The sequence below is a fragment of the Saccopteryx leptura genome, chromosome 4 (assembly GCF_036850995.1).
Source record: "Saccopteryx leptura isolate mSacLep1 chromosome 4, mSacLep1_pri_phased_curated, whole genome shotgun sequence".
In the NCBI taxonomy this organism is placed as follows: Eukaryota; Metazoa; Chordata; class Mammalia; order Chiroptera; family Emballonuridae; genus Saccopteryx; species Saccopteryx leptura.
Window position 1 is genome coordinate 29,837,675 of NC_089506.1, and position 12,742 is coordinate 29,850,416.

Here is a 12,742-nt window from a genome sequence, read left to right on the forward strand (position 1 = left end):
TCCGCGCCTGCACTCACAGCTAAGTTGCTGGGAATCAGGACCCTCTCTGTAGAGAGTGCTACAGGGCTCCATACAGCTGGAAGCTCAATACTTTTGCTGCTAGTACAAACTTAAGAAAATAAGTTTGTGATATTGCAAAAGCACTTTCTTGAGTGTCTTATGAACAGTGTCTTGATCCTACATTAGGAGAGCGAGATCAGAAGTTATTCTGCCAATGTATATGGAAAACACGTGGTAATTTGAGGATTGAATCATTGGAATTAAAGAAAGGAAGCTGTTTGGAGGAGTTCCTGTTTAAGCTATGAAATGAATTTTGTTTCTTTAAGATGTGGTGAAATATGCATGTTGAAACACATTTTGTAAATATTTAAGGATGTTCTAAGCTTTTTAAAAAAAAATTTTATTTTTTTCACAACAGGTAAAAAAACATACAACAGAAGCGCTTTTGTAAGATACAATTAGTAATACAAATATAAAATCTTCTAAACAATCACTGGTATTATTTACTACTAACTATAACACAGTGGCATTAACAATTTGTCCCATTTTGTATTTATTCTGCTTATTAATTTTAAACTGACCAGTCACAGTCTAAATTTGGGAACCAGTTTGCAAAAATCACAACTTCATTTTGGTAATGAATACTATATATAGGCTTGCAAGAGCTTAGAAAGATTTTTTGGAATATAATTTCCTAAGCATGAAAGTTAATTATGATAAATAAATGACAAATTAGTGTATCATTGAAATTTTAGTTAAACATTTTTGGGAAAACTGTTTTACATGCTTGATGACACTATAGAGCACCCACAAAGTCCCCTTTTAAGTTTGGAAGTTTAAAATTATGAAGGAATTTTAAACTTTTCCATATTAAGTGGTTTTAAAAATATAAAGCTTATTGGAACTAATATCATTCAGAATTCTTTGTGTTTAATAGCAGCTGTCTGAGCTGTAAAAATGGATATTCTTGCAGTTTAAAAAATTAAGAAAAATTCTGATTGTGAATTCAAAGAAAGGGAATGATTTCTAACAGTTTCTTTGAAAAGGTAATTTAATGTGAATATTACTACATTAATCACACTGATTTAAAACCCTTCACTCAAAATGCCCCTCCTTCTTTTTTCCCCCATTTGAACAGTGTTTACCTGATAACCCAGTAACAGTGAGTGCCATTCCATTGGGAAAATAACATTCCAAAAAATCTAAGACACCAACAGAAAAACGAGATCATCTATGATCATCTGTTTCTTAAATATAATTCTTATAGTTAATTGATTTGTTTAAAAAACAAAAACAATACATACCAGCAGCTTAACCAAAATCAAAATTTAAAAAAAAAGGAACTCACTGATGGTTCCAAATAAAAATCATGAAAACATGAAATCACTTTACTCATAACAGAAATTTCAAAATAAATGTGAGGAATTCTTTAACAGTCTTGCACCACTGGCTTCCCATCTCTGGAAGCCTGACTGTTTTCTGTGAAAATGCTTGAAGCAAAATCACAGGGATGGTGGATTAGAATAGGGCTGTGGAATTCACCAGGACAGAAGTGTAAGACAGTCCAGAAAGGAAACCCAGTGTGGGGAAAGTTTTCTTTTCTTTTTTTTTTTGAAGATACCAATATAAGCCACAACATTTACAAATACAATGTTTTAATTCTCTACATGTAGGAAGCCAACCTGCTCCTTTTTGATCTTCTTCTTTGGCACAACCTCCATGGATTTCTCTGATTCAGAGCGAGTTCTAATTGATCTTCTCTGTTGCTTTTTTTCTGTTGAGCCTAAGAGATGATTTAAACAAATAAACAAATAGATAAAAACTCATTTAAGGACGCCTTGACATTTACGTAATTGAGATTTGACCCAATTCTCTGCTTTTCTTATCCATTACTTTTGATCCCCCCCCCTTTTTGTTAAAGATGTTATTTACTGATTTTAGTGAGAGGAGAGAGACAGAGAGAGAGAAAGAAAGGAGTGGGGGAGCAGGAAGCATCAACTCGTAGTAGCTGCTTCTCATATGAGCCTTGACCAGGCAAGGCCAGGGTTTCAAACTGGCTACCTCAGTATTCCAGGTCAACATTTTATCCACTGCATCACCACAGGTCAGGCTGGTCTTTTACTAAAAAGCTATTGTCCTGGCGGGTCGCTCAGCTAGTTAGAGCATCATCCTGATACGCCAAAGTTGTGTGTTCAATCTGTGGTCAGGGCACATTCAAGAATCGACTAATGAATGCATAAATAAGTGGAAGAACAAATCGATGTTTCTTTCTCTCCTTTCTTCTCTCTCTAGCTACTAAATACTTGGGAGCACATAAAAATTTTTATTAAGATCAAATTGTAAAGGCTGAGACTAGGATTAATAAAAGACCCTAAGTTAGCTCTGTCTGGGTAGCTACGTTGGTTACAGCCTTGTCCTGATATGCAGAGGTTGCTGGTATAATCCCCGGCCAGAGCACATGCAAAAACAGAACACTGTTGCTGTCTGTCTTTTCCTTCCTCTCTCTCTAAAAATCAACAAATAAAATTGTTTTTTAAAAAAGACCCTAAGTTATATAAATAAAGAGGGACTTGACTTTTTCAAATTATAAAGTCATAATGATGTAATTTAGTCTTCTTGAAAGCAGATAAACACATTTATGTGACTATAACTGGTGAGAGGAAAGAATTAAGGGAATAGATGAAAATGACTTTATTTTCAGCTGATATAAGAAATTACTGGTTCAAAATTCAATTGGTAGTAAATATTTTGCATTTTAACAAATTAATTCTATATGTAAAGTGCTTAATTGTGTTTGGTGCACTTATAGAAGTTTTCCTATTGTTGCTATATTATTTTGCTTTTGTTGTTATACTATTAACAACAAAAGAGAAAAAAACAGATAGTATACAAAAATGTTGACCAAAACCAAATCATTAATTTGAATATCAAGAAACTTTTTTTTTTGAGAGATAGACCCATAGAAAGGAAGGGAGATGAGAAGCATCAACTCATAGCTGTGGCACTTTAGTTGTTCATTGATTACTTCTCATATGTGCCTTGACTAGGGGCTCCAGTTGAGTGAGTGACCCGTTGCTCAAGCCAGTGACCTTGGGCTCAAGCCAGCAACCCTGCGCTCAAGCTGTGAGCCTGTGCTCAATCAAGCTGGTGACTTCAGGGTTTCAAACCTGGGACCTGAGTGTCCCAGATCAACACTCCAGCCACTGTGCCACCACTGGTCAGGCTCAAGGGACTTATTGTAACTCAAAAATAGTCATGAAAAACTAGTTGAAGCATATTATCAAATGCTTTCACATTTAATAGGAAAACAAGAAACTATAAAGATTTTTAAACAGTAAAATTATTTAAAACTTAACAGAAAGAAACTCACATGGACCCCATTTTGGAAAGGATAAAACTTAGATTGAAGACCACAACTTGAAAGAACACTAAGTCAGGAATGATTTCATTCTGTGACCCTGAGAAGGAATGCCTTCAGTAAAGCTGTTTCTTTCTTTTCAGTGCTTGGACCATCTCAATGGTCCTTCCTAATAATAATCATCTTTCATTTACTATAGAAATTTAATATAAAAAGCTTATAAGACCTTCTATAAAATCAGGCAAATTACAAACCACTTCATTAAAGACTTCAGATCACCTGTATATTATTTGGTTTCACTGTTCTTGTCTATGTGTGTAAATAGATTTCCTCACCTTAGTTCAAGGCCAAAACAAAGGATCCCATTCCTTCTGTTTTGGGGAAGGAGTAGGTTGTTTGATTAAATATAGTGTTTCTGAGCTGTGGTTAATCATTTCTAGCAGAGGAGCCACAAATGAAGGTGCTAGCTCCATTATTCTCACTCTTCTCTTTACACTGATGAAAATGTTACCTAAACAACAGATATCCTAACTTCATTAACACCTGAGTATCCCAAGAATCCATACTTCCTTATAATCATCAATATTTAAGTACCTAGCAGTGAAGAAGTCCTCAGTGGTTTTAAATGTAGTAGAATTGGCCCTGGCTAGTTAGCTCAATTCCTCCCAGAGATGCCAACAGCAATCAAGGCTCAGCTACAACAGGAGAGTACATATAGCCCACCAAAGGGCACACCTGGAGCACCCAGCTCAGGTGACTAGGGAGGCTGTGCTACTGGGACCTACAGGACACCTACTACACAAGACCACTCTACCAAGTCTAGGAGACACAGCAGCTCTACCTAACACATACAAACAAACACAGGGAAACAACTAAAAAGCAGAGACAAGGTAACATGTCCTAAATGAAAGAACAAGAAAAATATCCAGAAAAAGAACTAAATGAATTAGAGGTGAGCAAACTACCAAATACAAAGTTCAAAACACTGGTTACAAGGTTGTTTAAGGAACTTAGTGAGAACTTCAACAAGGAAATATTAAGTATAAAAAAAGGACATAGAAACCATAAAAAAGAACCAGCCAGAAATGAGGGAGACACTAACTGAAATGAAGAATAATTTACACGGGGAATCAACAGTAAAGTAGATCCAGGCAAGAATCAATTCAGGAATACAGGAGGTCCTCAGGTTATGACAGTCTAAACATACAATGTTTTTGAGTTTATGACACTCACTCCCATAAAAACTTAAAAAAACTGAGATGTGAGTGTTTTGGATTATACCATTAGTGTCATACTTAGGGCCTATGCGGGCGAACTAGTTTGGCTGCACATGGTGGAATACGCAGTAACGCAGCATATGAGTGATGGGTTGGAGTTCTCCAGTACGCTTATCTAAGCCATTTTGGACTGTTAAAGATGCAAGTGTTGTTTGTGTTGCTTTATTTAGCAACTTTTTGGCCCTTATCATGGCTCCTAAACGAAGTCAAAGTCTTCATATAGTAGTGCTTTGAAAAAGAGGAAAGCCATCATGGCGGATGTCACAGAGCTACTGGCATCACATGGAGAGGAGTTGTCTACTGAGGACCTCATTCAGCTGGAGAAGCAACTGACTGAAGAGGAAGTGATAGAAGCCCCAGAACCCAAGAGATTTACTACTAAGAATTTGGCAGAAGGTTTTTCTGTGGTAGAGGATGGGTTGGCAAAATTTCAGGCTGAGGACCCCAGTGATGACCGATTCAGTAAGGTCTACAGAGCTGTTATGGACGCTTTGCAATGCTATAGGCAGATTTTGGAAGAGAAGAAGTCATCAACCTTCCAGACTAGGCTGGAATAATTCTTTAAGAAGGTAGAGAGGCCTGCAACAGACCCTGTACCCTCTACATCACTGCTTCTTGAGATGAAACGCCTTCTAGTGTACAAGCCAACCACAGGAATAAAAGTAAGGAATTTTTTTTATACTCATTTTTTCTGTTACTACAGTACAGTATACAGTACATTTATGTCCTTTTCCTTTTTCTGTGGCTTAGTTGTGTGTTTATGTTCTAGATTATGATTTTACAATTGTGTTAGGATAGGTAAGTGACTTAGGCTAGGGTGTGTTTTGACTTACACAAAATTTCAGGTTGAAGACCCCCATATAAGGATGCAAAATACACTGAATTGAAACATCAAAATTAAAAAAATAATCCAAAATAAATGAAGATAGTGTAAAAAGCCTCTAGAACAACTTCAGGCATATAAACATTCACACTATGGAGGTGCCCAAAGGAGGAAAGAAAGAAATTGGAAGCCTATTTGAAAAAACAGAAAACTTCCCTAATCTGGTGAAGTAAATAGACATACAAGTTCAGGAAGCACAGAGTCCCAAACAAGATGCATCCAAAGAGTAAAGAAGATAAATCTAAAGAAGCCCACACCAAGACACATGATAATTAAAATGAAAAAGGTTAAAGACAAAGAGAGAATTTTTTTTTTAAACAGAGACAGAGAGACAGATAGGAACAGACAGACAGGAACAGAGAGATGAGAAGCATCAATCATGAGTTTTTCGTTGCGACACCTTAGTTGTTCATTGACTGCTTTCTCTTATGTGCCTTGACCGCGGGCCTTCAGCAGACTGAGTAACCCCTTGCTCGAGCCAGCGACCTTGGGTCCAAGCTGGTGAGCTTTGCTCAAACCAGATGAGCCCGCGCTCAAGCTGGCGACCTCGGGGTCTCGAACCTGGGTCTTCTGCATCCCAGTCCGATGCTCTATCCAGTGTGCTACCGCCTGGTCAGGTGAGAATTTTTTTTTTTGAGAGAAAGATTAGAAGCATCAACTCATAGTTGTAACACTTTTAGTCTCATATGTGCCTTGACGCGGGGGGGAGGGGGTGCTGGGGTGCTCCAGTCGAGCCAGTGACCTTGAGCTTTAAGCAAGTGACCTTTGAGCTCAAGCCAGCAACCCCACACTTAAGCTGCTGAGCCTGCAATAAAACTGGATGAGCCCGTGCTCAAGCTGGCAACGTTGGGGGTCTTGAACCTGGGACTTTAGTATCCGAAGTCAGTGGTCGGCAAACTCATTAGTCAACAGAGCCAAATATCAACAGTACAACAATTGAAATTTCTTTTGAGAGCCAAATTTTTAAAACTTAAACTATATAGGTAGGTAGATTCCTTATCGAGGTAGTGCCTGCATGTGGTATTTTGTGAAAGAGCCACACTCAGCCCTGGCCGGTTGGCTCAGTGGTAGAGCATCGGCCTGGCGTGCAGAAGTTTCGGGCTCAATTCCCGGCCAGGGCACACAGGAGAGGCGCCCATCTGCCTCTCCACCCCTCCCCCTCTCCTTCTTCTCTGTCTCTCTCTTCCCCTCCCGCAGCTGAGGCTCCATTGGAGCAAAGATGGCCCGGATGTGGGGATGGCTCCTTGGCCTCTGCCCCAGGCGCTAGAGTGGCTCTGGTCGCATGCGGGAGTCTGACTGCCTCCCTGCTTCTAACTTCGAAAAAATACAAAAGATAAAAAATAAAAAAATCAGCAAGGGAAAAGCAGTTAGTTACCTACAAAGGAGCTCCTATAAGACTGTCAGCTGATTTTTCAACAGAGACTGCAGGCCATAAGGGAGCAGGAAGAAATATTCAAAGTGATGAAAAGGAAGGACCTACAACCAAGATCACTCTATCCTGCAAAGCTATCATTTAGAATGGAAGGTTCATCACCACCAAACCACATTATATGAAATGTTAAAGAGTCTTCTTTATTTTATTTATTTATTTTTTTTTTTCATTTTTCTGAAGCTGGAAACAGGGAGAGACAGTCAGACAGACTCCCGCATGCGCCCGACCGGGATCCACCCGGCACGCCCACCAGGGGGCGACGCTCTGCCCACCAGGGGGCGACGCTCTGCCCACCAGGGGGCGATGCTCTGCCCATCCTGGGTGTTGCCATGTTGCGACCAGAGCCACTCTAGCGCCTGAGGCAGAGGCCACAGAGCCATCCCCAGCGCCCGGGCCATCTTTGCTCCAATGGAGCCTTGGCTGTGGGAGGGGAAGAGAGAGACAGAGAGGAAAGCACGGCGGAGGGGTGGAGAAGCAAATGGGCGCTTCTCCTGTGTGCCCTGGCCGGGAATCGAACCCGGGTCCTCCGCACGCTAGGCCAACGCTCTACTGCTGAGCCAACTGGCCAGGGCAAGAGTCTTCTTTAAGAAGAAGAAGGAAAAAAAGATAAAAAATATGAACAATAAAACAGTAATAATGCATTGCTATTAACAATTGAATCTAAAAAAAATGAACAAAAAGAACAGAAAGACTCATAGATACAGAGAACATGTTGATGGCTGCCAGATGAGATGGTTGAGGGATGGCTGAAAAAGATGAAGGGACTAAGAAGTACAAACTAGTTGTCACAGAATAGTCGTGTAAATGGATGTCAAGTACAGCATAGGGAAAATAATCAGTAATATATATATTATATATATATATATATATATATATATTTTTTTTTTTTTTTTGTATTTTTCTGAAGCTGGAAACGGGGAGAGACAGTCAGACAGACTCCCGCATGCGCCCGACCGGGATCCACCCGGCACGCCCACCAGGGGCAATGCTCTGCCCACCATGGGGCGATGCTCTGCCCCTCTGGGGCATCGCTCTGTTGCGACCAGATCCACTCTAGCGCCTGGGGCAGAGGCCAAGGAGCCATCCCCAGCGCCCAGGCCATCTTTGCTCCAATGGAGCCTTGGCTGTGGGAGGGGAAGAGAGAGACAGAGAGAAAGGAGGGGGGGGGAGTGGAGAAGCAAATGGGCACTTCTCCTATGTGCCCTGGCCGGGAATCGAACCCGGGTCCCCCGCACGCCAGGCCGATGCTCTACCTGCTGAGCCAACCGGCCAGGGCCTAATCAGTAATATTTTAATAATGATGTATGGTGTCAGATGGGTATGAGACTTATCAGGATGATCACTCAGGAAGTTACATAATGTCTAATCACTGGGTTGTACACCTGAAACTAATATAATATTGTATGCCAACTAAATTGAAAAATAAAAAATTATTAAGAAGTAAAAAATAAATAAATAAAATTCTATCTCAAATACAAAACAAACAAACCACTAAAAAGTATTGTATTTACATTCTAAGAGGTAAGAGGTGAGCATCTTTGGATTGGAAAACAGCTTAGAGATCTAGTATTGTTGTATTGGAACAGCAAGAAACAAATGTCTGGCTACACACACAATCAATTAGCCAAATTAAAATATTAAGGAGTCTGCCTGACCGGGTGGTGGCGCAGTGGATAGAGCATCGGACTGGGATGCAAAAGACCCAGGTTCAAGATCCCAAGGTCGCTAGCTTGAGCACGGGCTCATCTGGTTTGAGCAAAGGCTCACTAGCTTGAGCCCAAGGTCGCTGGTTCAAGCAAGGGGTTACTCAGTCTGCTGAATGCCCGCAGTCAAGGCACATATGAGAAAGCAATCAATGTAAGAAATGATGACATCGGACCACTTACAACAAAATGGTGGGATCTTGATAACATTATACAGAGTGAAATAAGTAAATCAGAAAAAAACAAGAGCTGCAGGATTCCATACATTGGTGGGACATAAAAACGAGACTAAAAGACATGGACAAGAGGGTGGTGGTTACGGGGGGCGGGGGAAGGGAAGGAAGGAGAGGGGGAGGGGCACAAAGAAAACTAGATAGAAGGTGACGGAGGACAATCTGACTTTGGGTGATGGGTATGCAACAGAATTGAATGACAAGATAACCTGGACATGTTTTCTTTGAATATATGTACCCTGATTTATTGATGTCATCCCATTAAAATAATTTATTTATTAAGAAAAAAGAAAGCAGGGCCTGACCTGTGGTGGCGCAGTGGATAAAGCATCGACCTAGAAATGCTGAGGTCGCCGGTTCAAAACCCTGGGCTTGCCTGGTCAAGGCACATATGGGAGTTGATGCTTCCAGCTCCTCCCCCCCTTCTCTCTCTCTGTCTCTCCCTCTCCTCTCGAAAATAAAAAAAAAAATAAAAAAAAATAAAAAAAAAAAAGAAAGCAATCAATGAACAACTAAGGTATTGCAACGCGCAACGAAAAACTAATGATTGATGCTTCTCATCACTCTGTTCCTGTCTGTCTGTCCCTGTCTATCCCTCTCTCTGACTCTCTCTCTCTGTCTCTGTAAAAAAAGAAAAGAAAAGAAAAGAAAAAAAAGAAAAATAAAATACTAAGGAGTCTTTAATTACACCAGCTGCGCGACTGCACGGAGGCTGAAGCCTTTCAAATCAATGCGGCCCTGACTATAGTTTGGAATTAGGTTTAATAGGCAGAATTACATACTGATTGAGGAATGGGGAGGAGAGAAAGTATAGCAGTAAAACAGAGCAGTGAAACAAGCTTTCTTACAATGCTTATCTATAGGGTTAATTCAGGGAGAAACATTCTGAGAACACCTGCAACTTTGCAAAGCTAGCCCAAGGCCACACTATCCACTGTGCCACCACTGTTCAGGCCAAAGAGAGAATTTTAAAAGCAGCAAGGGAAACCCTGGCCGGCTGACTCAACAGTAGAGCATTGGCCCAGCGTGTGGAAGTCCCGGGTTTGATTCCTGGTCAGGGCACACAGAAGAAGTGCCCATCTGCTTCTCCACCCTGGGAAACCAGCCTCAAGGCCAGGAATAGGGAGTCTTTTCAGAAAAAGTAAGTTCTGCTAAAAGCCTCTTTGTTTTACAGACAAGTAAGTTTTGCCAAAAATTATTCATGTTAAGAGCCTTTCTTTTCCACACTTCAGTATAAATGCAAATACAATTCTGTAAACCACAGAAATTCAACAGTGCCACACACTCTATGTATCCCCTAAATTTACAATGAAAAGCTTCATGAATTCTTCCTGCGTAGTTAACACCAGGTAAGATGATGATGTAACTAGTTTCTGAAGGAAAATCAAATCTCTTTTCTGACTTCCAACTACTAAACCTCGGAGATACTGCAGGTTCAGTTCTAAACCACCGAAGTAAGGCAAGTTGCAATCTTTTTGCTGGAGGATGGTTTTGCCTTCAATTTGGAAAAAACACAACATCTGTAAAGCACCATAAAACGAGGTATGCCTGCACTGAAGTTATTTTCACAAGAAGCAAAATGTTCACCTAAAATGACAAAATAGGCTTATCAACCACAGCTGATAACCAGCTTGAAGAAGGTCGAAGCTTTAGAACACTCCTATGTTAAGGTCCCAACATTAATTTACAACCTAATTATAGATATGTGCTTGCCTAAGGAAGAAACTAGGCGTTTTCCAGATATAAAGAATTGTAACATCCCACTTTACTTTTCACTTAAAAAAAAAAAAGTAAAGAGAAAAGGTTCATAGCAGAACTTAAATCTTACAATGAAAATAAAATATTCAGTAGCTGAGAAGGAAAACCCCCCAGCTCCACTAAAAATAAAAGTATAATATTTAAGATTAGTTTAATATTATATGAAGAATTTATATTTCTCCATAGTTGGGAGAATATAGATGTTTAAATAAAGACCCTCCTAGTCTAAGAATCACATTTAAATTCAAAAAATTAATAACAATTTAGTGTAAAAAAAATAACAAAACTGATAATAGAGAGCTGAGGCCAAAAGATTCTTTTTTTTTTTTCCTCTCCAAAAAATATTGTTTCAATATTCAAGGAAGGAAACAAACCTTTTCAGTTATGGTTAATTAATGCAAAATCTAAGCCCATTTATTCATTCCTTCAACATTATAATTTTTTAATACAGTATTCTGAAATGATATGTAGTAGGCAGTTCCACAGGAGCAGAGCAAGGATGATAGGTACCGGAAGGTCTCCAGGGAGGAAAGCCCTGGGTACCTAGCAACAGCAAAGCGTGTGAGAAATACTGTAGGGAGGGACCTCACCTACAGGGTGACCTTTCCTCCATTAGTATACTGCTAGTCATGTGGTTCAGACCCTCCACTGACCCTTTCTACCCTGGCAAGGGGGCGGGAGAATAGCCTCATAAGACTTCATACAAGCCCTTGCAAGACCACTCCCTTCAACAGGAAGCCCTCAGGACAATGAGGTGCTGGCCTGCATCAAATGATCTTGGAGGCAGAGCCACAGGTCTTCTGACCACAGAGTCAGAGATTTGGTCAAACTAGAAATGACATTTAGGCCTCAGCTGTGCTTCAGCTCCAGGGCCAAAAAAGCAGCATAACCAGACTGAGGGATGCCATGGCTGACATTAGGACCAGATGCAATGACTAATGATGACCCCTTGGCACCAACCAATCAGTGGATACCATGACCCTAAAAGGACAAACACCTGAAAAGCTAGTGCACATTCTATTGAGATTCTTCCCTGGGGCCTCCCTCCCCTAAGATCCTAAAGATAAAAACCCTCAGGAGGAGGATCCAGCTCATGCTCCTTCTCTTCCCTGAGTAGGCCTAAGCCTTTCCCCAACCCTCTCTCCCCCTGCTTCTCTGGAAAACACCATAGCCTTTCCTCCTCTCCTTCCTCCAGGCACACTCTCTCTGCCTTTCTTCCTAAGCTCCAAGGGCCCTTCTTTTGCCACTAGAACTCGTTTCAGGAGCTTAGGCAGCCCAGCTGGACCTCTAGGACTTTCCAAATAAACTTTCTCTTACAATTTGCGTTCCTTGGCTCTGAATTCTTTGTTTGCCGAACTCAAGTACCGGGGTGGTTGCTGAACCCAGGTCCAGCAACATTCTGGTACTGATTTGCTGCTAACACACCAGCTGCAAATCTGGTTCTGGACTTTGCTACTCCCTCCTTACTTTAATGTGGATTCCTTTCCCAACTCAATTTTGGGTAAAAGCATATTGTATAATGTTCCAGATCCAATATATGCCCCTCTCCTCTGCCACCACTTCTCCCTGTCCTGCAGCCCCCACACCATTTCTATGTTTTATTTTTATTTTGGGGTTCTTTTTGGTGACGGAGACAAAGGGACAGAGAGAGGGACAGACAGACAGGAAGGGAGAGAGATGAGAAGCATCAATTCTTTGTTTAGCACCTTAGCTGTTCATTGATTGCTTTCTCGTATGTGCCTTGACTGGGAAACTCCAGGTGAGCCAGTGACCCCTGCTCAAGCCAGCGACCTTGGAGGTCAAGCCAGTGACCTTGGCCTTCAAGCCAGCAACGTCTGAGCTCAAGCCAGAGACCCTGTGCTCAAGCCAGATGAGCATGTGCTCAAGCCTGGGACCTCTGGGTCCTAGTCTGACGTTCTATCCACCGTGCAACCGCCAGGTCAGGCCCAAAAATTTTTTTGAAGAACAAAGTATAACAAACTTCTTTCTCCTCAACTAAGATTCCAAATGGCCAACCTAGCTTAATACTGTTTTCTTGATGGCTGTATGAAGCAGTAATACTGTTATTACTGTTAAACCAAACCCATCAGACACTCAG

General features: G+C 40.9%; 1 protein-coding gene across 7 annotated transcripts in view; it reads right to left on the minus strand.

Moving 5' to 3' along the window:
- NSD3 (nuclear receptor binding SET domain protein 3) overlaps nt 1–12,742 on the minus strand; it is a 143,526-nt gene that overhangs the window by 66,749 nt on the left and 64,035 nt on the right. For all 7 annotated transcript variants that reach the window (XM_066380354.1, XM_066380356.1, XM_066380350.1 and 4 more), the window contains one exon: nt 1,683–1,783. In XM_066380354.1, the coding sequence (XP_066236451.1) occupies nt 1,683–1,783 (101 nt within the window). The remainder of the gene's footprint in view (nt 1–1,682; nt 1,784–12,742) is intronic.